Here is a 26,509-nt window from a genome sequence, read left to right as displayed (position 1 = left end):
TGTAAAATTTCAATGGACTATTTCGAAATCTTTGAATGCACTTTCCTTTCTTTTTAAAAACAGATTTATATAATTTTTATTCAACAGATTTGAATTAAGAATTTTGCTTTTTTCATGTTAACGTTTCTTTTCCAACAGGAAAAAAAAAATATATAATCATACTTATCTTTAATTCAAAAATACTTCTCTTGATTTAAATTACCGGAGTATTGCTAAATTGGAAGTATGAAACTAATATACGGATACTGTCGTATTACGTTTAGGTCGCACTTCCGCCTAAAATGCAGACTGCGTCTGTATATGATTAAATATTTAATTACATTATTAGATAGAACTGTTGATAAGTATTTTTAAATAATTTATATAAAAAAATTACACCGCCCACTGAAACATGACACATCATTTTCAAAGAATTTTCTCTCTGTTATTATGAAAATTAGTTTGTATTGAACACATTTTTAATGACATTAAAGACGCAACCCTTAAGTTACCATTTTCTTACCCCACATTAGCAGGATCGGTACCAGGAGCGCATAGTTATGTAGGAATTCAATATTCCGACGTGAAGAGGACAGGGATATCGACAGAGCTCCCGTACAAACGCAATAGGGAGGGTGTACCCGTTGTTCCACCCTCACCCTCACTTCAACCATATTTAAATCACCACCCTCTTTAAATATAACTACATATATATGTATATATGTTATAATTATTTTTAGTCCTCGACGAAAAAAGGAAAATGTAGAAACAGTAATTTAATAAGTAAATAGTAGATCGATAACATTTAGATTCTAGTTCGTTCGAAAATGGAAAATTTATAATTAGAAAGCACGTGTTTTAGAGTAATTTTTTTGCAATCTATGCTATTGCGTCTATGATGAGGGTTTATTTGTATAGTTTATATATTTATCTTTTTAAATTCACTGATTCACCATTTTATAAAGAAACTTTATTTATTTATTTTAATTAATATAGGAAAGGATATAGCAAGTTACTTATGGTTAGGGCTGTAGCACAGTCGTAGCACCTCCACTGTCCCTGTTCATAGTGATTTAAGAAAGCGACTACTTGAGCTTTATGATCCCCTTGTAGAAACGTCCTTTACGATTCGTAGCTTCACTCGTAGCGGAATCGTAGCGAATGCGAAAAAGCTTTGCTACATGCTATAAATTATACAATTTTCATGAAAAAATATTAAAGAATCTTTAACAATTTTCATGAAACCTGAAACTACACTGAAAACCAAAGCAAACGGTCAGAAGGCTTTTCTAAAATGTGTATCCGGGATAATGTTGCCATGGAAATGTCGGGAAAACGTCAGTGGAGGTCGTTTTCACTAGGAGAGCATAATATTGCTGGATGCTGAGTATTGATACGTCTGATTCAAAAGCGATAGGTACATCGTACAACTCGTACTATCCAGGAATTTTAATTACTGTAATTCACGCTATTACCTACTATCTGAACATATTGAATTATTGTTCAATATTTCATAATACTTTACAGGAAAAATATTTCTTAATTGGATATATCAAATTAATTTTCAATAGGCCGGTTCACATTGAACAGACTCGCGAAGCATCAAACATAAATGGTGAAGATTGAAATTTATAAAAAATATCTTTGTCTTCTACTTTCAGTATGCTTCAAAAACATATTTCTTTGACGTATTGCATACTATTGTATATTACTATGTATATTTTTATATGTTATAATTTTCTTCATTTTTAAATTAAATAGTGAATGAGTTGATACAAGTGTGCTCGATGCTTTATGATTGGGGGTAGCTATTTGAGAGAATGAGACGGAAATAAGTAACAGGTCGGGGGTGTGAACGAGCTAGATAGGGTGGTTAATACGAAGCAAATTCCTTGATTTTCTAATTTCCTGGTACAAAGTGGAATGTGGAAAATATTTTCACTCTTCCTACACGACAGGGGCAAGAAAATTGTAGAAAACTAAAAAATTAAAATACTGGTAAAATATATTTAATATCAACTATCTTATTTGAATAAATTTAACATAATTTACAATCATTTAAGTTATTCGATAAAATCTTATGGTACGGGAGCTATTAACGTTGAAAAAGAAGTCATTTTAGTATAGCTGGTTTTTTGATATATTGTTCCTCTAGCTATTTCGGTTAGAGTCCGCGCAGTCTGGCTGGCCGGAGTGGTTGCGTTCAGTAGTGCGCATCTTATCTGCACAGGAAATTATCCTTAATTTAAAGTCATTTTTTAACGCGTAATTTTTAAACTTTTGCCTTTAGATAGATCCATCAATCATAATTTTTTTATTGCAAGACGTTTTTTTCGTTGTAAAATAGGTGCCAGACGCAATTTTTAATTTCGTTTTTATAAAAAATTCAAATTATTTTAGAATGTCTGTAAATTTCATATTATGTTCTTCAAACATAATATAATCTAAAATTAATTAGCCAGACGCTAATTCGATTGTTAAGTATTAAATATGTACAAATAAAAACGTAGTGAAAGTAGGTAAGTATAACAATTTGATGATTGTGTATATGGAGAGATAGTTTAAAGTGCAAGAGAGATAGAAAGGGTCGGCCGCGAAAATTAAATAACAATAAAAAATAACTTCTTTTTTTCGAAAATATACCTAAGATGCATAGAAATTGAATTGTTCCTACTCTAGGATTCCCTGTGTTGTGGGAACAAGTACCTTCCATTGGTACATTTACGGGCTTCGCCCGCGTTTTCAAAGAAAAACCCGCATAGTTCCCGTTCCCGTGGGATTTCCGGGATAAAACCTAGCCTATGTTACTCGTGGATAATGTAGCTTTCGAATGGTGAAAGAATTTTTAAAATCGGTCCAGTAGTTTATGAGCCTATTCATTACAATCAAACAAACAAACAAACAAAGCTTTCCTCTTTATAATATTAGTGTAGATATAGCCGGGCGGCCGGCTGGTACCGCCGCAAACGCTACGTCCCGCAATTTTTAAATCTGTAATATCTTCGAAAATATTCACTGAAATCCATGTGTAAAAGGCCATATAGATCTATATTAAATGAACAATGTATTCAAGGTCTTTAATTGGTTAAGGATTAATGCTGTATTGGTTAAAATCGCTTCGAAAATTAGCCATTATTTGTCGTAAAAAGTAAATGATAAAAAAAGTTATTGTGGGTTATCCATAAGAGATAGACATATACCATCACGGACTTTTCTGTAGACCTTTTCAATGTAGTTAGTACATTATTTTGATAAAACTCGTAGGGTGCCTCCGTTTGCACTGTAAGTGGAAAAATTGTAATTATTTACGTAATCACATTAGAAACCTCAAAAATAACAGTAGGTACTTCTCCACTATTTAATGGATGTTATTATACATATAAACCTCCCAATTGAATCACTCTATCTATTTAAAAAAACCACATCAAAATCCGTTGCGTAGTTTCAAAGATTTAAAGAGACATAGGGACAGAGAAAGCGACTTTTTTTTATACCTACTATGTAGTGATGATGATAACAATATTAATTCATTAATCTTAATTCTTAATATATATACATAAATCTCGTGTCATAATGTTTGTCCTCAATGGATAGATGTCAATAATATAACATACACAAACACACAACACTCACATGCACAAGCACACACATTCACAAACACACACGCACACATATACACACACTCACACTAACAAAATCACGCACTATACTTGTAAAAAGCTTGTAAACGCACAACTGTATATTTTATATTATGTTTTTTTTTTTTTACTTTCTCTGTTTTTTAAATGTAATCTTTTTGTTGTACTGAACATGTTCTCTGGGAAGGAACTGTCTTCCTTAACACAGGATTTTCCTAGCTAGGAAGACAGAGCCACACTGTAATTGTACTGTATTAATTTTTGTACTCAATAAAGATATTTTTATTTATTTATTTTTTTTTTAATGGACTCCTAAACCACTTAACCGATTATAATAAAATTCGCACACCATGTGCAGTTCGATTCAACTTGAGAGATAGGATAGTTTATACATGTAGGTACCACGGGCGAAGCCGGGGCGGACCGCTAGTATACCTACCTATATAAATTCATGCTAACTACTTTAGTTAAATTCAATACAAACTTAAACATGCGTGTGTGTGTGTGTTCACGTGTGTGTGTCGTGTGTGGTGTGGTGTGTGTGTGTTGTGTGTGTGTACGTGTGTACATCAATAATATTGAAACAAACTTTCTAGTTGTTTACAGATGATGGAATATTGGAAAACAATAACAATTCCTTAGACGATAACATAAATAATTCTGACAGTGTGAGGAAAGATGATGATGATGATGATTATGAAGATGGCTTTTTAAATTTAACAATGTAATTGTTTAACCTTCATTGATATAGTTTTTATTAAATTCTTTTCAATGTATGGTAACTTTAATTTATTTTTCACTTTTATGTTTATTTTTTTTCATTTAAGCTTTTATTTATAAGAACAAGTGTAAATAATATTGTATTCTTGCAATTATTTCCTGTCGCATAGTTAAAATACACTAGCTGATGAGCTGCATGCTTCATTACTTTTTTTTATTTAAATACACATTATTTAATACTTAACAATCGAATTAGCGTCTGGCTAATTAATTTTAGATTATATTATGTTTGAAGAACATAATATGAAATTTACAGACATTCTAAAATAATTTGAATTTTTTGTAAAAACGAAATAAAAAATTGCGTCTGGCACCTATTTAACAACGAAAAAAACGTCTTGCAATAAAAAAATTATGTCTAATGGATCTATCTAAAGGTAAAATATTAAAAATTACGCGTTAAAAAATGACTTTAAATTAAGGAAATTATCCTGTGCAGAAGAGATGCGCACTAAAAAACGCAACCACTGCGACCAGCCAGACAGCCCGGACTCTAACCGAAATAGCAAGAGGAACAGTATATCAAAGAACCAACTATACTAAAATGCTCACTTGTCAACGTTGGTAGCTCCTATACGATTATATTATTTTTTATCATTATGGACTAAGTGCCATAACAAATTTTCATTAAACTTCACAGGCGCCTGTAGATGAAACTGTGACTGTGCCCCGGACAAACGTGATGCCATCTTTACATTCGCAACCATTCTAAAAAGTAATTTAAAAATAATATAAATATTGATTACAGGTTAAATGCAAGAATATAATAATAAATAATATATGTAATGGATGCAAGCAATGCAACTTTGCTCGCGTTCTTTATAAAATCCTGAATGTAGAGTCTGATCTAAATTGAAAGCTAGTTAAGCTCTAGAGCTTTAATAAGGTTATCTCGTGTATAAGAACATTTTAAAATGTGTTTTTGAAAGTATAAGCTTAAATTATATTTGGTGTCAAATTTTGTTTTTTAGTAAGTATTTTCTTTACATTTTATACATATATCAAGATAATGTTATTCAAACGTTAAGTTGAAGAATACTTACAAAAATATCATCCGTCAGTAAACAAGGATTGTTTTGTTCGTAAAAAAGTACCTTTTGGAGGTTATGCTTTATTATCTCATCAGTGGAGCGCGCCTCCTCCTGGTTATTTGCTAATCTCACAACGAGACCCGCATTATTTCGTTTCATAATCAAGCCATTGTTTGTTTTTGAGGCTGGGCCAAAAATAGCGTTGTCTATGAACGAACAATAACTGTCTTCATCAGGAGCATTTCCGTTATTATTATTTATATGGGTACCCTCATTAACATTAGGCTTTGGTTCCTTAAGCGTATTATCACAGTTTACATTCTCAGGCGCCAAATAATTCTGATATAATTCGTCGCTTTGTATCGGTTTGCTTTTGTGCCTATTCTTAAGTCTCCATATCTTAATATAAATATTTGTTAAGAACTGAAATTTGAGTATGTACTCTAAGATTTCAGCGACGCTCGCTGACCCACTTTTCTTGCTTTTGCTGTGCAACAGACATATTTTTTGAGATGTTGTGCCGTACTTGGGTGGACCTAAAATTATATTACACATTTTCAAGCGATGTTTAAAATATTTGTTAGTAACTTATTCGGACAAGATTAATTTCAGCTTTAACAAGTATACGAAGCTTTTAAGTTATACTTTGTAGTATAACTAGAAAAGGAAAGATATAAAGAAAGTACCTACATCTACTAGAACCTGCATTTTAGAAATACCAATTTTCAGCTCAAATTATGTTTGATAAAAATTGCATCTAGAACCTTATAAAAAAGAGTATTTACCACTTTTATAGCAACTCGGCGTAGGTGATATTAATGGAGTATGTTCCGCATATTGGCACGGCGGCGCGCTGCGGGATCTGCAGAAGTTATTGCTGTTCCAAGTCGAGTCGGTGTACGGAATGGAGTCCGTTATAGAATCCACTTCGTCTATCCATTTTGATGTCTCGCGGAGTGAAAAGAATGTAAGCGTTACGACTCCCTGAATGAGAAAGATAAAGAATATGATTAGTGCGAGAATTGTTGCAGGCGAGTGAGGCGCTTTTTTGATATTGAATTAAAATAAATTCATTGAACACATTTTTTGAAGTGAGTCTTGTTTAGGCGCGTTGAAAGAAAAAATATTATGGTCGCGTCATGTCAATGCCGTCACGTTATGGTAAGGCGACGATTTTGATAAGTATCTTTGAATCTTGCCGAAGAAGTTTCACTTCTGACATGTGTGCTCGGCACACACGCTTTTTTTTCATTTTATGTTAAAATTTTCGTGTTATTTTTGGCATGTCCGTGGCGATCGCTTCGGGACAACCGTTCTATCTCGTCATTATACATTACCATAGTAAAGCACGCAGCAGCGCAGAGCGTGGCGCAGAAGGGGAACCCGTAGCGCTCCGCGAGCGCGCCGCCCAGCGCCGGGCCCAGCACCTCGCCCAGCGAGTAGCAGCACGACCACACGCCCGCCACCGCGCTGTACGTGGCGATCGCTTCGGGACAACCGCCTTCGTATCTGGGAGTTAGAAATATTCAGAATTTTACCCACTAATGCCAAGGTGCCAAATTCTGAATAAAATTCAGAATATTACCAGGAAACAAGAAACCGAAAATACAAGTGAATTTCAAACTTTTTACCCCTTTTCGAAAGTTCACAACCACTGTGTTCCAGGCTATTTTCATTTTACGTTAAATTTAATAGTAACAAAGGTGTAGACACTAGACAATTCATTTAATACTAAAAGATGTCTTGTAAATTTTCTGTGGGAATTGGGATTGCTAGTTTAGGAGATGAAGCGTGAAATCCTTTTTACAAGATAGCGGCCGTGGGACTAGGGCATGCCCAGAAATTAAGCTTTATTAGATTTATTAGCTTTATTAGGTTCGATTATGTAAACATTGGATATAAAAAGTACTTACATTGAACTGGTCAAAACTCCTTGAAATGTTGGTAGCAGCGTTAAGGCTACAGACATCCCCAGAATGGATAACGCTACGAGATCAAGCCACAAATCTCTGCAAAAAATATACGTTTATGTGTAACCAGTGAAATAACTACCTACTAACTAGGTAGGTACCTACCTTACTACTCCTTAGAAATTCAAAGAAGATTTTATTCTTAATTTTTGATTTAGGCCTGAACGATATAATGTTAAAATTTCTATTTATAACTTTATAACGTTACGTACTTTGGTAGTCCAGGAATGAAAGGACAGGGTCCTAATAAGAGCAATCCAAGAGTCGACAGAAAAAGGCCCCATACCATCATGCACCAATGATTATGAACTCTGAAAAAACATAATACATTCTTATGTTATCTTTAACAGAAAAAAAAATTGCAAAAATCGGCAAATTTATTTTAAAAGAAAAAAAAAACACAACTAGTTCCTACCTATCTGCCACCCAGCCCCATATAGGACTGAATACTCCATATAAACTTGATAGTAGCAGGAAAATTAACCCAATCTGTTTCGTAGACAAAGAGAACTGTCTTAAATGTGGTTCCAGCGTCGGGTCCAGGAAAGCCCAAGTATTCGATACAATAACTATCACAAGACCAGTGATAATAATTGATGGGATTTTAAATAACCGTAATATTGATGCCGTTTTTGAACCAGACCCGTACTCTGTAAATTAAATATATTCACGTTAAAAGTTGTAAAATTGAGCGTGTGTATGATATTGCTGTTATAGCATATAGATCTATTAAAACAAAATACTTTAATATCAGCGGCTTACCTTCGCAATTTGGTAGAAATATCATATTTATGGGCACAGTCAAAACCATAACGACACCGAGACTGTAGAATGGTAACCCAAATCCCCCGATCTACCTGAAACATTTCTTTATTTCAGTACTCTACAAATGGTATTAATAATAATTTAACGTTTTAAATAGATTCATTTCCAGAGCATTGTAATGAAAATTCATACCGAATACAACAAGCCGCCAATGGCCGGGCCAACTGACATGCCGAGTCCCACAAATGTTTCTAAAATGCCTAACACAGACCCTATGGTGTCCGGAAATACATTTACAACATAAACATAGCTGGCTGTTGAATATGCACTAGCTCCAAGCGCCTCTAATCCTCTCACAATAAAGCATAATACTAAAAATGTTGTAGGGTCCTGTATTAAGGCTAATGATCTGAAATGAAATAAAGGAGTAAAAGTATATTTTTAAATAAGATTACTGTAGTTCCAACTTAATTCATTAGACATATAAAACTGAAAGAATAGAATAAATTCGATCACTCTGGCGGGTCACGCTCACGAGTGGCTGAATTGGTCAAGCATCCGCCCCGGATTGGCGTGAAAGGTTCGAGTCCCGCCTCGTGATCGAATTTTTTCTATTCTTTATAAGTTTATATTGATTCATTAAAATAAATAGCTGAAAATGATATTAAAATGATAGTTTCTTACCCAAATATAACATTACAGGAGCCAGCCATGAATAGTCCCGCGGTAAACATAAATTTTACACCTATCCTCGGCAACTGGGGTAGAAATTATGAAATTTACTTAGTGTGTATTCACGGGTGTGTATAGGAAATAAATCGTAAACGACAGCGTTATGAATATGTTAAATTAAACATACATTTATATCTTAGTAAAATATTATCAGAAAAATAAAACTACGATGAAAGAATGCTATAATAATTATAGGTGAGAACCTTATCTTATACCACCAGACGAAATTGCGGTCAAGTGAATACGTATTTATTTAATACTAACTGTGCTCTGCGGTTTCACCCACATTGCTCCGCTCCTGTTGGTCTTAGCATGATGATATAAAGCCTTATATAGCCTTCCTCGATAAATGGGCTATCTAACAACGAAATATTTTTTTCTAATCGGACCTGCAGTAAGTACTAATATAAGTAGTTCCTGAGATAAGCGCCTTCAAACAAACAAACTCTTCAGCTTTATAATATTAGTATAGATTAATTAAACCAAATATCATAAATGAAGTAAAAATAGAGAGATTCAGTCATTTATTTGTATCTGATTATATTGAAACATTCTTATCTGCTTAATATCTACCTGCTATTTATGGCGCGTTTTCCCTTAGGAACTCTATCTAGTAAATCATACGTAGAGGAAAGTAACCAAATATGGGCTACCATTTTGTTTTTGGGCCAAAAATAAAAAACTTTTTGAAAAATAAATTTTTGTTTATGTAATAGTAATTAGTCATACATTTTTTCATAACACCGTAACAGTCTTATTTTTTTATTAATAAACTATAATATTAAATTTGAACAAAAAACAAAATTAGAAAAAAGGCACCAAATATGGACCAGACCCTCAAATATGGGCCACCTATGTATTTCTTAAGAAAAACAATTATATTATGTTAATATCTACGTAGAGATCAAAGAAATTTGGTAATTTTATGAAATTAATAGTTTTACTTGCAAAAGTCGCATATCCATGTATCAAATTCTGGCCCAGCACAATCATTATGTGCCCAAAGCTCAAGCACCGAACCCAGAGTTCTCCACTTGTATTCTCTGAAAAAAGTTGCTGGCAGAACATACATTCTGCATCTGCAGAAGTAGGAGCGTCTTCGCCGATTATAGGATCAGGATCAGTGTCCGAATCTAAGGGGATATCCTCTTCATCTTCAGCAATCACCAACAGCCCATAATCGAAATTCTTAATGAAAACAAACCTAACCTTGCATCTTTTAAATAATAGAAAACAAATAAGTAAAACTTCCAAACATATGAAATTAAACTCATATCCTACGAATAAAACATATAGTCATTACACTAATCCCTTATTTTCAATGATAAAACAACATATTTTTACGTACCCTACAAAATTTTGCGGCAGCGGTGCAGTGACGACCTCTTACCCCAACGGCAACTCGCGCCACACGGATGAGATAGAGTGATTGCGCTCATAGGACGAATCAATGCGACAGTAGAAAGTCATTAGTTGCGGCTTTCGATTGTTTGTTTTTGAGAAATGTTACTAGCCCATATTAAAGCACTAGCCCACATTTAGTTACTTTCCTCTATTAATTCTGATTCATAACGTAATTAATTTCAAAGTCTAATATTAGATTATTTATATGTTTATAAATTTCGGAAAATTCCAAAAGCAACGACGTCTATGAATGCAATTAAGATTCATAAATTAGACGATGTGACGTTGGTATTTATAGCTATTCTCGATCTCGTCAATAACAACCGGGCGAATTGTAGTAACTACGGTCGCGGTATTCAATTCTAGCGTGTAATATTTTCGTTCTTATATATTTTTATCTACCTACATAAATAAGGATTAGCCAATATAAAAGTTTTTGATAGAATTTTGATATTCAAATTAAGAATGTCTGTCTCAAGTAACCCTTCCTAGGTAGGCTAATATCAATTGGCATTCACATTAGTTTATTGTATAAAGTAGGTACTTACGAATTTTCCAAATAAAGGCGATGTTATAAACATGATAACTGCATAGAAGCTGAAGACAATTCCACACATTGTATTTGATAGACCCTTTTCCGTAGCTTCTCTTGGAAAAAATGGCGCCATAATGCTCATTGAACAAAAGCTCATGAAATCAACTAAAGCTAAAGAAAATAAAGTAAGTCTTTGTGAATGTGTGAAGTGGCGGATAGCACCTGGGCGGAGTTTGGTTTGAGTGCGCACTAATCTGAAATAAACAAAGAAATGTTTGTTTTGAAACAAACCCATTTTTATATATTTTAGAGCGTTAAGAGTTTAAAAAAAAATATTTTAAATTTAGAGGTAGACAAGTAGTGATGAAGAGTAATTAATGATAGTAGATAAAGATTTTCTCCATTGGCCTTTTTTAAGTAGGTACCTAATGCATATATATGGAAAATACTACGACTATAAAATATAACGCTGATCTTCCGAGAAGGCATGGTAATCCCCGCGCGATCTTGACCCAAATCATATCGGTATGCACAAATCCCACTTAAATGCCTGAATAACTCCTAGGTCTAAAGGCAAGATTAACGAAATTTTTTCTTTGAAATGTTTTGGATAAGGGTAAACCTATTACGTACCTAACGTATACGTATTACGTACCTAATATACCTAAGTATGGATACATTTAACCTAGTTACCAATTTATGAAATGACATCTATATTAATATTTTATGTAGGTAAGTACCTGAAATACCTAAAATTAAACCTGAAGAATTTTTTTGTTTTTTTGGTTGGTTGTTTAGTTAACGTGCTATTCTGAGGAAATGTTAGGTACTTAGTTCCAATTCAAAAATTAATTTTGTGAGGTAGTCCATTAATCAAAGACGAAAAAGTATTGCAGAAGCACGATATTACCTTCTCATGTGGACGAAGCTTGGGCACAGCTATTGAAATAAGTAACTAGGTGCATCCAGTAAAAAAGTATTAAAAAAAAATATTGTTAGACCTTCTTAATTTCAGGTAGTTAGGTACAATTGAAATGATTATGAAAATTGGCTACACTTGCACAATTAAACGGACGCACTTAGTAGTGAATAGTGATGACTACCGTTGACGAGCTCGACGTTCTAGATAGAATTCTAAAGACAACAATGTTGAAATTTCTTTACAGTTTTAGCGCTACGGAAAAAAGTAAAATTACTACTTGTTTCTGTAACACTTTCCATCATTTAACATACCTACTTATCGGCATGTATTTTAAATAATCTAGGTAACTAAGTAATAAATTTATTGAGGTTGTTCATATTTCTGAGGTAAGTTCAGGTTAGCTGTGACGTGAATGCGGTTTATGTATAAGATGTCAGGGCTAAGACATGAAAAGAAGATAATTTTACAATAAAATATTAACCACATCTAATTATTTTAGTATACCTACGATTGTGATTAAAATGCTTAAAAATTAAAATGCATCAATTTGATAATCCAAAATACCTACGTGTATCTATAACTATGTAAAGTACTATGTAGTCAAACATATAGAACCTGATAAACTATACCTACAACATCTAAGCATCTATGCATAATATGTAGGTATTCATTAATATTTTGTTGTGTTACCGTATAGTTTGATATGTAGATAATATAATAAGCTGGATCGATATGATTACTATTTATTGTATTAGGTAATAGTTATCAATAACTTATATTTACACCAATATATATTCAATTTAAATAATTTGTTGAATATTTTGATACTAGATACAGCAAATTAAAAAGACGCATATTTATTACAATTAAGTAATAGATTTGAAAACAAAAGACCAAACATCTTCACTTGTTTTCGAAGTTTGTATTTTCAATTAGTAGCCTTCTAAATAGGTACAAACGATGCAAAATATTTTAAATGTTGGAATAACATGGTTGGTAATAATATCTACTTAGTTGTTTAGAAATGAATATTGAATTAAAAGAAATACATAAATACAGTTTTAACTAAATAAATAAAATAGATGGGACTAACCGTTCTCTTAAAATTCTAATTTTGGAAGCAACATCGTCGGGTGGTCCTCCGGACCAGGAGTGTGCTCTTCTTAATCTGCTAGAATCTGGCAAAGAACACCTTCCACCCCACGTGGCCGCAAGTTCTTCAGCTTGTGTTGACGTCTTCATTAACTTTGTATCAAATACAATTGTGTCTGACGACGAAGCCATATTTTCTCCGATCGTAAACCTAGGCCTTGAATCATCCGGAATGCATTGCGCGCAGTCGTCAGAATCCTCATTATCTCTGTCCATTATAAGGGCACTAAATATACTATAGGTTTGCACAAATCAGTTATCGGCGTGTCTGTATACCGCGGTCTTGGAACTAACTACAATGTGCGCCTACCTCACATCAATTTATCGATATCTTATCGGGTGTAAATAAAAACTTCCGAAGGGAAACGTTTGGTTAAATATAGAGGACCTGTACACTGGAACATTTTGTTTTGTTGGTCTAGTTATCCATATATTTTTAAAGTATTTACTTTACCTTATCAGCATAATTCTTCTGGTTTTGCCTAAATCGCGTAGTTTTGTCACGTCTTGACATATGCCCCAATAAAATAACAAATTTGAAGTTGTTTAAATCACTTTAAATTCATATAAATATACAATTTCGTATTGATAAAAACAATTAAGTGTTTTAATTACTTATCTAAAAACTACAAAACGAGACGTTTCGTTATCAAACGTTCAAAAATAGAACCAAATATTATTGCGCCATTGAAGATCATACTGTCTATTGAACAATTAATTAATGATATGTAGGTAAAATTTTAAATAAAATAATTTGCAAAAAAATAACCTATAATAAATTAAATTTTATATTCAGATATTTATTATTTTTGAGTTAAAATTTCCAACAAAAATACCCTCAACTGTAATATAGTGATCGTAAAAAGCTTTTAAAATTTCGATTAAGGGAAGGGACGAAAATTAAACCAGGTTTGAATAAAAAACTTATTCCAATTTTACATTTTATTAAAACATTAATAGATTTTCATTAAGTATATTAAGTATATATTTTTATAACCACTGAAGTTGCGTAGCACTTTTTCCTCGATAAAGCTATATAAAAATATAATTTCAATTTTTTACACAATTTGATTATTTTGACACCTCATACAAATGAAGTAAGAATAAACGTGTTAAATAAAGGTGTAATATTGTTAGTATTGAAGAATTATATTATTTTATAACACACAAACAATGCAAAAAAGTCCCTTACATAAAATTGTATTTTTCTCAAGGTGTACAATTTATTTCTGATAAAAAAACGGGTATTTAATCAACTTAAATATAAAAAACAATTAAGTAATAGCTATAGAATTCTAGATTTACCTCACTAGAATCAAATGTGCACAGAAAATTCTTGATATTTCTTAACCACTAAAACTTAATGTATTTATGATAATAGAGTAATAAGTATTTTCATCTATTCTGAGCGAAATGCAAGTTAAATATAAATATATTATTTTATTGCATCATAATTTGAGCTGCTCAAGTTCTTGCAGCAAAGCAGCTTCATTTTCAATTTTCGCTAACTGATTGAGTTCCAATTGCTTTCCGGCCGCCTTCTGTTGTTTTAGTTTGTCTATGTCATTAAGTTTCTGAAAAGAAAAAACATATTATTCACAAAACACTAATGTGTACATATTATTAACATTCAACTGTGAACATTGAATATTTGAGTGTGGTGAACTGTGAATATTATAGATTAAAGACCATAAATATAAATAAACAGACAGACATTTTGAGAGAAATGTCATAATTCGTGTCACATTAAATGCCAATGATTGTGTATAAAAACTCTTATTTATTCTAAGGTACTTTTTTACTTACTAGAAATTTTAATATTTTTTTTTCGTAAGATATTAATTTGAAAATGATAAAGGAATCAGTCATTATTGATAAAATAGGTACGGAGGTAGAAAAGCATTTAATTAAAACGTAATATTTTAAGAGCATTTTCGTTCTATAAAACCTCACCTTATTAACATTTCTAATCTTTTTATCCTTCTCCGGGTCGCCCGTGGACACGAACGGCGCCCTGCTGGAGGGTGTGGTGGGGGGAGTGTCACCTTTATCCGTTGCCTTCTCTTCCGCTTTACGTGCTTTGCGCGCTTCGCGTTTTTCCTTCTGCTTTATCGCTTGCTTTGATGGAGCGGCTGTTGGTGTTCGTAACGTTATAGTGACATTAACCACTAGTTATTCAGCTGCTTTGTTGTAATTTTGTTAATTAATTCACTTTATTGTGTTGTAATTTTGTTAATTCATGAACTTTATTATGTGTGCAAATAAATTAAATACTTTTTCTAAATATCAATATTTTTTTTAAATTAACTATGACGTTTTCTTTCCTTACTTATCATGTCGACCAATTTTTTTTAATATTTACTATATTTTATTGACATTGATGTTCTCTTTAATTTCAATAGCAAGATAGCTTTAAGAACTTCGGAAAACAATAAATAAGTAGGTACGTGGGCTGTAATAAATTATGACAAAAGAAAAAATAACTTGTTACAGTAACAGAGGTGTTAAAAAATAACAACAAAGAAACATTACCCTCAGTGTTCTGTCCAGGTTTATGAGGTTTCTCATGTTCATGCATAGTGAATGTGGATGGTTTATTACGAGCCGCTGGAGGTCTGTACGCAGTGGCTTTTGGCGCAGCTACTTCAATCCCTTTGGGCACTGTTTTGGACAATTCACTCTTCGGATATGTGCCCGGTCGCCAGATAATTGATAGTAAATTCTCTTTTTCAACGCACTCGCGTTTGTGCATTAGCGCTCCAGTGTAGTGCCAGATTTTGTACCTACAGAAAACCAACAACATTACCATTGTGAAATTATTTAAGATTAAGGAAAATTGAGATATGTAGGTTTTGCTTGTATCTAGTTGAGCAGTTGTATTCATTTACTATTGAATTTTCTTTATGAATCAATGTGAAAAGTATTTATACATGTTTTAATCACGAAAAAAGAAATTATCAATAGTCTGAAACAAATGTAATTACAATTAGAAACCAGAAATAATAAGATAGCCATTTTTATAATGTTTTATGAGTAGGTATACCGTGTTATACGTAACATGGTATTCTCACAAGATTTGTCTTGTCATTAAAATTTACAATTAATACTTATTAGTTATTTCTTACCCATTTCCAACAGTGAGTCTAGGGTAAGTGGTAGCGGTGATGAATGTTTCTCCCCTCGGATCCCACTGCAAGTAAGTAGTGTCTGGCGCTGAGCATTCTCCCAGCTTCTTGCAACCACGTAAGTCCCAAACCGAGATGTGACCAGTCGCTATGTTCCCGAAACCACCTAGCAGCACTAGTGCAATGGAGTTAAGGATTGTCTAGATAAATATTGATAACTTTGTATGTTCTTATGTCGAAGTACAAGTACACTTTAGAAATAAAGGAGTATTTAATGTGGTAGAACTATGTGAATGTTGGTAAATCTTGTAGTTTTATTGAAATTATTAAATTTTATAAATATACATTTGTCAAGTTATATTTATAGTTATATCTCTTTCATTTATTTTGCTACGTGCGGTTTAATGTATTGCCCTTTTTCAAAGTGTCATAAAAATTTGGCTATGGATAAAAATATATTCAATTGACTTGATAATACTTGAAGATATTATAGTCTTCTATGCAAAATCGATCTGAAGTATGTATATGATAAGCAATGGTTCACAAATAATTTTCAAATCATCTGAATCATGTTGTTATTAAAAAGGATATTATTTCCTTCAGGTGGAAAGTATATGGCGTTCCATGCCCCGGTACCAAACTCGTACAACGGGTCGCACTTAGCGTTGAAGAGCGTCGCCTTAGCGGGCGCGTGTCCGTACACCGCGACCCACTCGTTCCAATTGCCCGGGTTCCATGCAATCGCGTGGATAGGTCCTTCTTTGCCTAAATTATAGAAATACCTTTCAATACACAAAACTGGTAAAAATTTTACACTTTGAGTCTGAGAGACCGTTAATTTCTTAATTTTATTTTATTTTATTGTGGATAGAAAAGCGCTTGACACCAATCTCACCTGATGTAAAGCTAAGATGTGTTCCAAGATGGTATGCGCTTCCCTGGTAGGTATCCATTCACTCTATGCTTGTATAACTAAAAATGTAGGTATGTAAAACATTTTACTTACTGAATGTCATATTTCCACCATTTCCTTTAATGTCACCATAAGATAAAGCTTGCTTCCCATAATAAGAACCTCCTGTTTTATCTACCTGTAATATTATATCAATCTCTCATTAATATTAATTCAAGCATTAGTAACAAATTCAGTAAAGAGATGGTATTAGGCTTCTTTGTGTCCAGAAGACAAAAATAAATGTCAAGAAGGTACTGAATGAAAATGTCTATCTGGCCATTATAAACTTATATTCAAGAAAACCTATAATTTGTTTTAAATATTTTTAAATAAATTTCCATAATTTAAAAAAATACTCACATCTGTCTGTGTCATGGTAAATACATTAGTACCACGTCTATTCCAGTTAAATGTTGCTTTATCAGCTTGGAATGATGATCGGCTCACAATCGCATTGCTGATGTCAAATTGGGGGAATTTGAATATACGCCAGAAGGACGGCTGACCAGATTTACCTGTATAATTATTATAATTAGTTTCTTAAGTTTTTAAATCATATTCCTTTGAATATAAATATAGTAATCAAAATATATAAGAAAACTTCAATTTGATTTAATTGAACATACCTAATGTAAAAATGGAGAAATAGTATGCCGGTGCTGGACTTGGTGATATGCTGTATGCTTGCAGCTTTTCCGCTTGCACATTATGTGTGTATCTGTCCAAGTTAGCATCTTCATAGATAAGTATTCTATTATTTGCGTGAATTGCAAATAACTTTTCATCCGATGACCATTTTGGCTGCCTGAGAATTTAAAATATATGAAGAATAAAGGAATGTGGTGAATATGTAAATGGTCCTTCAACATAAGATTGAATATTCAACTACTATTTCTATGTAAAATTATATTACAACTATGTGGCATTAAATTGTATAAATAAAAATGACATTTTTTACGTCAATAAGCCTGTTGCATCAAAACCCATTGAGTCAGTATTTTTAGTTTATAAAACCATAAATGTACTCACCAACCAATTTGATTTTTTTGAATAAATGACCCAATGTTCTCTCCAGTTTGTGAATTGAATACCCGTAGATTTGGCTTTCCCTAAAATAGAATATAGAAATTGCTTTGAAAATAAATATAAATTAATGATCTAGAACCTAACATCATTTTATACTTACTGCAAACCAAATTTTGATGATAAGCAGAACATTATATTTAAATAAAAAAAAAAAAAAAAATTCTTTAATTGATCAATTTGTGGGTTAGGTACAAACATGTAACATTTGGACCCCAAACTGGGACAGCCTGTATTTTGGGGAAATAAATGTTATATTATATTATTGTATTCATTGAGTTACAATAAAGCATCACCTGAGGATTATCTTTTGTTGTGAAGAACATTTCCCATGATATGAAGTAAGTGTCCAAAGGAGAGAAAAACATGTCCTTAACGTTTCCATCAATTGTAGCTGTTACAGTCCAGTCTGCACATTTCAGTATCTCAACCCTGTAATAATATTAGTAACTTTAAAAATTTAAGTTTGTACTTTTGCAAATATCTGCAAATTATGAATTTTATTTGAATCCATATTTAATATATTTGTGTATCATTTTCATTTCAGAAATAAAACGTTTTCCTGTAGTGTGCAGCTCCAGTCTTAAATTTTCGTATGTAATTTCATTATTTATATAAGAATATCTTGTAGTACATAAAGAAATAATGAAATAGTGGAATATGAGGAGCTTTATTTAAGGAACTGTATTCATTACTTTCTATCTGTTCTGTAGGCCAAATAGTTTCCTTTAGGACTGAATACGACACTCCGTATGTTTGGTGTAGTTTCATCTCTCAAAACTTTTTCCGTGTATGGTTCTTGAAAGTCGACAAGAAATAAATTCTTGTTTGTTAAGCCTGCAAGAGAATATCATATAAATTGTAGTACAATACGTTAAATTTAAACTAAATTCCATCAAATTATACGAGTGTGGTTAATTTATTAGTTTGTAGGAAATCTTACCGGTTATATTCGGTGTTGAAGTCATCTTATTGTTTTGTGGTAGCCTTTTTAATAAATTCTCATATTATATAAGAAAGCTTAGTGAATAAATTAAAATTACATATAACCAAAAAATGTACTGTCCGTAGCATATTTCATTTTCAGAGCTCGCCGATTTTAGCCATTCTCTTAAAAATGTCAACGTCAAAAACACGCGTTTGGTCGGCGTTTTTACGTCAAATCAGTGTAATGACAATGACAGTATGACATGCATAAAATATTATTAAGGGCGCTTGTGCACTACAAGGAATTTTACTGTCCGGCATTCCGATTTTTTACGGTCCGGTATGGCACGCCATTAATCTAAATGCTAGCTTGTCCACTATACGTAATTTTACTGTCCGACATTTCACTTTTCCCTATTCCGGATGGTTTTTTGTGTCTACGAGTCGCTGTACATATAATTGTTTTCGAATGCCCACTTGCTTGGATTTTACTCTTTTTACAGCATATGCCAATTGAAAGCAAGCTCTTGTTTTACTTCCTTTTAGCTGGCAATGTGATTTGAAAAGTCGGTATTGTTATTTTTATATACATTGACCTATAATTATTATCTAAGTAAGTGTTGGTAAGTTAAAGTTCAAGTGGGAATAGCTTTAGCTCCTCGTCACCGATTAAAATAAATAAGTGAAACACGCATTTTAAATCTCTTACGGAACTTTACTTTTATAGAATAATATATCTTACGAAGTAATATAATATTTCATCTTCTATATTTGTTACTCGTTTCTTGTAAAATGCAAAAAAAAATATGATAGCATTCTACCGCCAAACTTCCTTGAACTGTACCGCACTGATCCGAGTAAAGACGGACAGGTGCACAAGCCAATTCATCGGATTTTTCATGCCAAACCGGACCGTAAAAAATCGGAATGCCGGACAGTAAAATTCCTTGTAGTGCACAAGCGCCCTAACCCTTATTCAAACGCGAGCCTGTGGAGGAGCTAACAAAAAAGTAAGATACGTTCCTGGGTAATTTTGGGTCGTAAATTTCAAAAATACACACAAAAAAGGGGTTAGTGGGGGGGAAGTACCCTTTTTTCGGTGGGAAGTATATATCCCGTCATCTGTTCTCTCTTGTAAAAAGTTTGGAAAGGTGGGAACTATAGCTCCCAGTGTCCACTCCAGACATCAATATTTTAAAACACTAGTTAGTTGCCCTGACTCCACTTGTGAATTTAATGTTATCGTAAAAAATTATAAAGATCAAGTTTTTTAATAAAGGAGGTGAAAGTACTCATCAATGCAAGTTTCTTTTACTGAGGGAAGAATTCGGGAATTGAAAAATGAATGACTTCAACATAAAAATGGCATTTTTCTAAAACAAAATAAAAACAATAGGTAAATACTAATGTATTGAGTTAAGATTTCTAATTATCTGATCAGGAAATAACGAATAACAATAAATAAGTTGCTTATACCAACTAAAAAAGATTTTTTAGACACACAGATTTTATATATAGAATTTCCGAATGTCGTGTGCAGTAACGAACACTGGGATGATATCTTCCCACTTATAGACTTAAATTCAATCGACTCTACCAAGGTATAAACGAAAGATTCTGGGCATATTTTTCCGTTTCACGCAACCGTAATATAGTCTAGTTTACATAGCTAGAACTCTAGAACTCAAATCTACTTATCTAATTTTTTTTGAGCACTACACCAAAAACTAAAAAATAACGGTCGTTTTCGGCTGCAAAATCACGTCACCTGACTTTGACGTGTGTTTACCATGACATGTAATAATTCTCTGAAAAGCGTTTCCATGAAAAAAAGTTCTCTAAAATGTTAAGATTGCGTAGATAAATATTACACTGCATTAGAGGGTTTAAGCATATAAAAATAAAACACGATTTTCTTCAATCTGAGACGTGGGAAGTATAGCTCCCAGCGTTTTAATAAGGGTTAAATAAATAAATATTTCAGGACAATTTTCACAGACGGCACGATCTGATCCCATACTAAGCTTTCGCTTGTGTTATGGAAACCAGATGGCTGATAAACATACATATGGGGCATTTCACGCGAAGCGGACACAGATTTTTGGGTCAGGTTTCCGATTTCGGTTATATTTTAGTATGTTACACCTGTATATATCCTCGGTATGTATACGAAATATTTTTGCATTTAGAAGCTTAGTTTTCAAAATACAGGTCTTTGAAGATGTCTGCAAGCGCGAGGCATGCATGACTTTGAATGTAATTATCAGTTAAAGAAAAGGATTTTTTAATAAATAGATGACTGAATAATAACCCCCATTAAAAACCTTTTTATTCTCATATTTTTGATATCGAATTTATTTTTAAATTCCTAAGAAAAATTAAAAAATATTTTTCTTTGTAATTTTTTACGAACTTAGCATATTTTTAAAATTTTTTAAGATCATTAAATAAATGGCTTATATTATGCTTAAACTACATGCCAAGTTCTAGAGTGGTCATCGCAGAAGTTTCGAAGCTACATGTATTATAATGGCGAAGCGCGGCAATATCCCCATATATCTGCATCCCCACTGCAGAATGTCGCGCTAACCAACTAGGGCTAGTATGGGGATATTGCCGCGTTTCGCAATTATAATACATGTAGCTTCGAAACTTCTGTGATGACCACTCTAGAACTTGGCATGTAGTTTAAGCATAATATAAGCCATTTATTTAATGATCTTAAAAATTTTTTAAAATATGCTAAGTTTGTAAAAAATTACAAAGAAAAATATTTTTTAATTTTTCTTAGGAATTTAATAATAAATTCGAAATCAAAAATATGAGAATAAAAAGGTTTTATAATGTGGGTTATTATTCAGTCATCAATTTATTAAAAAAATCCTTTTTTGAACTGATAATTACATACAAAGTCATGCATGCCTCGCGCTTGCTGACATCTTCAAAGACCTGTATTTTGAAAACTAAGCTTCTAAATGCAAAAATATTTCGTATACATACCGAGGATATAAACAGGTGTAACATACTAAAATATAAACGAAATCGGTAACCTGACCCAAAAATCTGTGTCCGCTTCGCGTGAAATGCCCCATATATAATTTTTAAATAAATACTTATATAGATAATTAACACCCAGACACAGAGCAAACATCTATGTTCATCACACAAATATTTGGCCCGGGTGGGAATCGAACCCACGACCTCTGGCTTGGAAGGCAGGGCCACTACCAACCAAGCCAACCGGTCAGTCAAATAGTATTTAAACTTAAGGCACACCCCGGACACTCCATACAAAATGATCGTTTTGACAGTCACACTGTAGAGACTGCAAATGTGTGTGTTAACGCTTTATGGTTGGCACATTTGTAACTAGCGTAAAAAAAATTCGCGTTTTTCTGATGAAATACATCCGTAAACAGCACAATATCTAACCATTTTCTACGAAAAACGATAATCACAAATCCAAAATAATAAAATTACTTTAAGTCAATTTGATTAATGTTGTCAATCTTCGTTGCGTATCGTCCTTGCAGAAAAATATGGCCCATTTTATGTCTGATCGCGCGGGGGTGAGGTAAGTTTAATTTTGGCGGGAGGCGGAGAGTGTCCGTTCTGTAGCGTTTAGCTTCAAGCGATTGTCAAATGAAAAGTTATTATTCAATGAAATGGGTATGGGCTTAGATGGGCACAGGGTATGGGTAATGGCCAATGGGCCCGTAATACCAATGAATATAACAATATATTTGAATATGTAGTCTGCATACAATCAAATATCTAAATATATCTTTTATTAGCATGTAACTTGTCACCATCACATCTTGTACATCACATCTTGTGTGTGTTGACCTCAGAACAAAGAATCCTATGGAACTGCCGTAATTGTTCAATTTGACGCGGAAATAATAATGATATACCCATCTCTTTCTCACAACAGTGGTTTTACCTTAGAAAAAGCATCTACACTCTTTTTATTAGCGCCCTCTTCATTGGCATCGATGTACCTTTGCTGCCACGGACGCCATCTTAGTATACGGTTTTGTTTACATGTGAGAAGATGTCATTGTGAAATTTTTATGATTTTCCAGTGTTTTTCGACCATAATCGAGTGTAATAAGTATAATTGAAAATAATAATAGGTACCATGAAGTGTTCTATAGTAGGTTGTGGCCTATGCCAAAGCAAAAACAGGCCGAATCTAACCTTTCAACGGTAAGTGGCCATTAAGTGGCTAACATTTTGTTAAATTGTTGCTTATATTAAAGTGTATTTATTATCAAGTGTATAGAAATCTTTTAATCATTTTACATTTAATCATCTTAGTTATTATGAGCTGTAGAAACAACAAGTGAACTGTAGAACTGTAGAACTGTAGAACAAGTGAACGTCACTAGCCCGCCATGTTTGTACCCCGATTTGTTTACTTAGGTATGCAGGAAAAGTACATGCATATGGCAGTTCCATATGATCGTTGTTCAGAGGTGTTGACATCTTGGGCTGATGATTTAATAGAAACGGTGGGCAAAAACTGGATGAAAATTTCACAGGATAGGATTACATGGAAGAGGAGAGAGGAGGCTTTTACCCAATAAGGGGTCCGTGGAAATAAGAAAAATAATACTAACATTAGATACTAAAATAGATTAAGTTAAACTAACAACTAACAAAACATTTGAAATGTAAATTTTGATTTTTTCACGGAATAAATGAGCTTTATTATTATTATTAACTTGTCACCATAAGGGCGTATTCAGAAAGAAAGCTTGAAACTTATAAGCGCTTATCGGCGCTTATCGGCGCTTGTCAACGTTGGTTCGTTCTACTCAAAGGAAGCAGGTTGAAGCAGACCAAAACAAATTTTATATGGCAGCGCCCAGCACTTGTCGGCGTCGATCAGCGCTTATCATATATTTTCCTGCGCGGGCTACCAGCGCTGACAAGCGACGATAAGCGCTTATAAGCGCTTAAATAAGTTTCAAGCTTTCTTTCTGAATACGCCCTAAGATTGTAAAAACCTTAAAAACAATCAGAGATTTCAAGATCTACAAATTGCGATCCAAAAATGCTTTCAATTCAACATATTATTTTTCTTTAATAATTTAGTTTCATTTCTTAGGTAACCGTAACACTCACTTTATCTGTGGTAAAACTTGACAAATGACGTTTGGTAGTTGGTACTTACGTGCTGTCAAAATATCTATATTACTTGCTCTGTGTCAAAATATTATGAAAGTCGACATCGGACACTGAATTTAATAATTAATTATTGGTATTACTTTGATTTATCCGTTTGATTTATGTGATTTATGAATTAATAAATCACAAGGTGCATTTACTATTTATACATATAATTTGTGCACTAAAAACTCAATGTTTACAAGTTTATCCTATCTAAAGAAACATACACCAGAAAATGGAACTGACCGTGAAAGTTATTTATCATTACTCGTAGACGAATTTATTAATTCTTCTTCTTACGGTAAGAATAATTATTGTATTTACAGTATTTACTTTTCGTGACCATATTACATAAGTGTTAACTATACCAAAGTATCAATATGTCAAAGGTCATATGGTATTATTTTCTGTTTCAGATGCTAAGTGCCAAGTGCTTGCAAATTTAGCTAATTTTGCATATGACCCAATAAACTATGGTTTCATACGTGATGTTGGAGTTTTAGATATTTTTATATATGTTATCAAGAATGAAACTAATTCCAAACTTTTGCAATTTGCAACTACAGGGATTTGTAACTTGTGTCCAGGTAAATGTTCATATTAACAAGATTTCAATGAGCTGTTTAATCAGTATATAAATAGAACTAGTAATTAACAAAAACTATAAAATGGGTATCAAATTATGATAATATCAAAATGTGTTTCAGATCCCCTGAATGCCGATTATTTAATAAAACATGATGCTCTGAAACCTTTACATGATTTATTAAAATCTGAAGAGAGTGAAATTGTTGCTGATGTAATTACTATATTTATTTATCATTCTGAAGAGACAAAAACATTACTGAATGATTATGAAATATCACAACAAATGCAAATATTAAAAGAATCTAATGATAAAGTGGTATCACAATTGGCTACAATATTTTTAGAACAAGAGCAAAACAAATAAGCCGTAACCACAATTGGCAGTTAGATACTATTAAAAATGAACAGAATGCTGTCAAACAGGTTTCCATACATTGCAGTGAACAATAAAAACTACCAAAAAATATGTAAATTACACACAACATCATTTAGCAGAGCAGCTTTTAAGGCAGGTGATAAAATAAGAATACAGAAAACATTGACGCAAAAGGATTTGGATACATTCTCAAACCTTACGAGTGATCATAATTACTTGCACAAAAATAATGGTAACAAGAGGCCGATAGTGCATGGAGCCTTTCTAAATGGCTTGGTGGCTGGTCTGATTGGAACACATCTACCTGGCCCGGGTACCATTCTTGTGTCACAAACAATGAAGTTTCCTAACAAGTGCTTTGTAGGCGAGAAGTTAACAATCAGCGTCGAACTTGTTGATGTACGAAAATTGTTGAAAGTTAAATTCTTCTGTGTTGTGGAAGAAGAAAAGAAGGTTGTATTTGAAGGAGAAGCAAAGCTGATGCTAGCGAAGGACTCTTAGAAATAATATGCATTTATATAAGTTTATTGTAACACTCAAATTAATTTAAACATTTCACTAAGAAGTGTATTACAGTATAAATACTACAAATAAAGCAAGTGAGATTAACAATGTTGTAAGGATTTTAGGTTGTTTTTTAATTTATTATTAATTATTTAACAATATTTTTTGAATAACAGAAATAATTTACAAACATATTAATAATATGATATGATTATCACTATATAGAGTGCAAAAGCAATACTTTATTATATTTAGGGCCGATTTTTCAATGCTTAGATAAAACTTATTCGTCAAATAATGTATAAAACTACCATTTTAAAAACATATTCTAATTGCCCGTATTTGACAGTTTACATGACATTTTAATATTATCGTGTTATACTTTATTGGACGGATAAGTTTTATCCAAGCATTGAAAAAACGGCCCTTAAAGTTCTTTTGTTTGCTTATAATGGTGTTATAATATTGTATATTAGTGCCAAATTGAATTCTAAATATAAATTAAGATAAATTTAAGAACTACAGAGTACAATTTTCAGTATATAATTAAAAAAAAAACTTTACACAAACAAAGGTTTCCGTGATATTTTCTTGTCCATTAAAAAAGATACATTCAGTAAGACTGATAGTTTTTATTGAAGGATATCATTCAATTGTTTTCAGAACATGATAATTTCAATAATCTACATACACTATTTAAGTGTATTTAATATGTAAATTCCTCCTAACACAATTTATTCCAATTGTATAATTATTTGCAGTATTAATCGTTCAAAAAGGATTTCTAATAAAGTAAATCAATCAATTTAATCTTAACATATTAATGTGGAAGACGTATTTATATATTTAAATTAGTATTAAGTAAAAA

At 32.5% G+C, this 26,509-nt stretch overlaps 3 protein-coding genes across 4 annotated transcripts; 1 reads left to right on the top strand and 2 right to left on the bottom strand.

Annotated features, from left to right (window-relative positions):
• Positions 1-4,982: 4,982 nt before the first annotated feature.
• Positions 4,983-13,520, bottom strand: LOC149489715 (MFS-type transporter SLC18B1-like). Its single transcript, XM_089714393.1, has 12 exons — positions 12,850-13,520; positions 10,848-11,088; positions 8,848-8,921; positions 8,356-8,572; positions 8,161-8,251; positions 7,814-8,048; positions 7,611-7,709; positions 7,342-7,437; positions 6,766-6,937; positions 6,214-6,412; positions 5,441-5,964; positions 4,983-5,105 (listed from the first exon to the last, which is right to left on the bottom strand). The coding sequence occupies exons 1-12, from the start codon at positions 13,122-13,124 to the stop codon at positions 5,025-5,027; spliced, it is 2,304 nt and encodes a 767-aa protein (XP_089570519.1). The 5' UTR covers positions 13,125-13,520; the 3' UTR covers positions 4,983-5,024.
• A 312-nt stretch (positions 13,521-13,832) lies between these two features.
• eIF2A (eukaryotic translation initiation factor 2A) lies at positions 13,833-19,210 on the bottom strand. Of its 2 annotated transcripts, XR_016318316.1 has the most exons (13): positions 19,015-19,210; positions 18,767-18,908; positions 18,368-18,503; positions 18,018-18,097; positions 17,615-17,793; positions 17,349-17,503; positions 17,040-17,124; positions 16,625-16,798; positions 16,034-16,211; positions 15,441-15,691; positions 14,862-15,040; positions 14,075-14,482; positions 13,833-13,991 (listed from the first exon to the last, which is right to left on the bottom strand). XR_016318316.1 is itself a non-coding variant. In XM_089714392.1 (12 exons), the coding sequence occupies exons 1-12, from the start codon at positions 19,037-19,039 to the stop codon at positions 14,357-14,359; spliced, it is 1,710 nt and encodes a 569-aa protein (XP_089570518.1). In that variant the 5' UTR covers positions 19,040-19,210; the 3' UTR covers positions 13,833-14,356. The 2 variants fall into 2 exon arrangements, 1 of the variants encoding a protein (XP_089570518.1); XM_089714392.1 differs by having other exon boundaries at positions 13,833-14,482.
• A 5,005-nt stretch (positions 19,211-24,215) lies between these two features.
• LOC149489713 (uncharacterized) lies at positions 24,216-25,859 on the top strand. Its single transcript, XM_089715027.1, has 4 exons — positions 24,216-24,474; positions 24,590-24,760; positions 24,881-25,122; positions 25,153-25,859. The coding sequence occupies exons 1-4, from the start codon at positions 24,366-24,368 to the stop codon at positions 25,636-25,638; spliced, it is 1,008 nt and encodes a 335-aa protein (XP_089571153.1). The 5' UTR covers positions 24,216-24,365; the 3' UTR covers positions 25,639-25,859.
• Positions 25,860-26,509: the final 650 nt, after the last annotated feature.

This window comes from Colias philodice, chromosome 3 (assembly GCF_061535455.1).
Source record: "Colias philodice isolate Cphi_HAF_F1 chromosome 3, ilColPhil1 Martin Lab GWU primary, whole genome shotgun sequence".
In the NCBI taxonomy this organism is placed as follows: Eukaryota; Metazoa; Arthropoda; class Insecta; order Lepidoptera; family Pieridae; genus Colias; species Colias philodice.
Note: the sequence above shows the minus strand (reverse complement) of the source record. Positions and strands in the feature narration are given on the sequence as shown.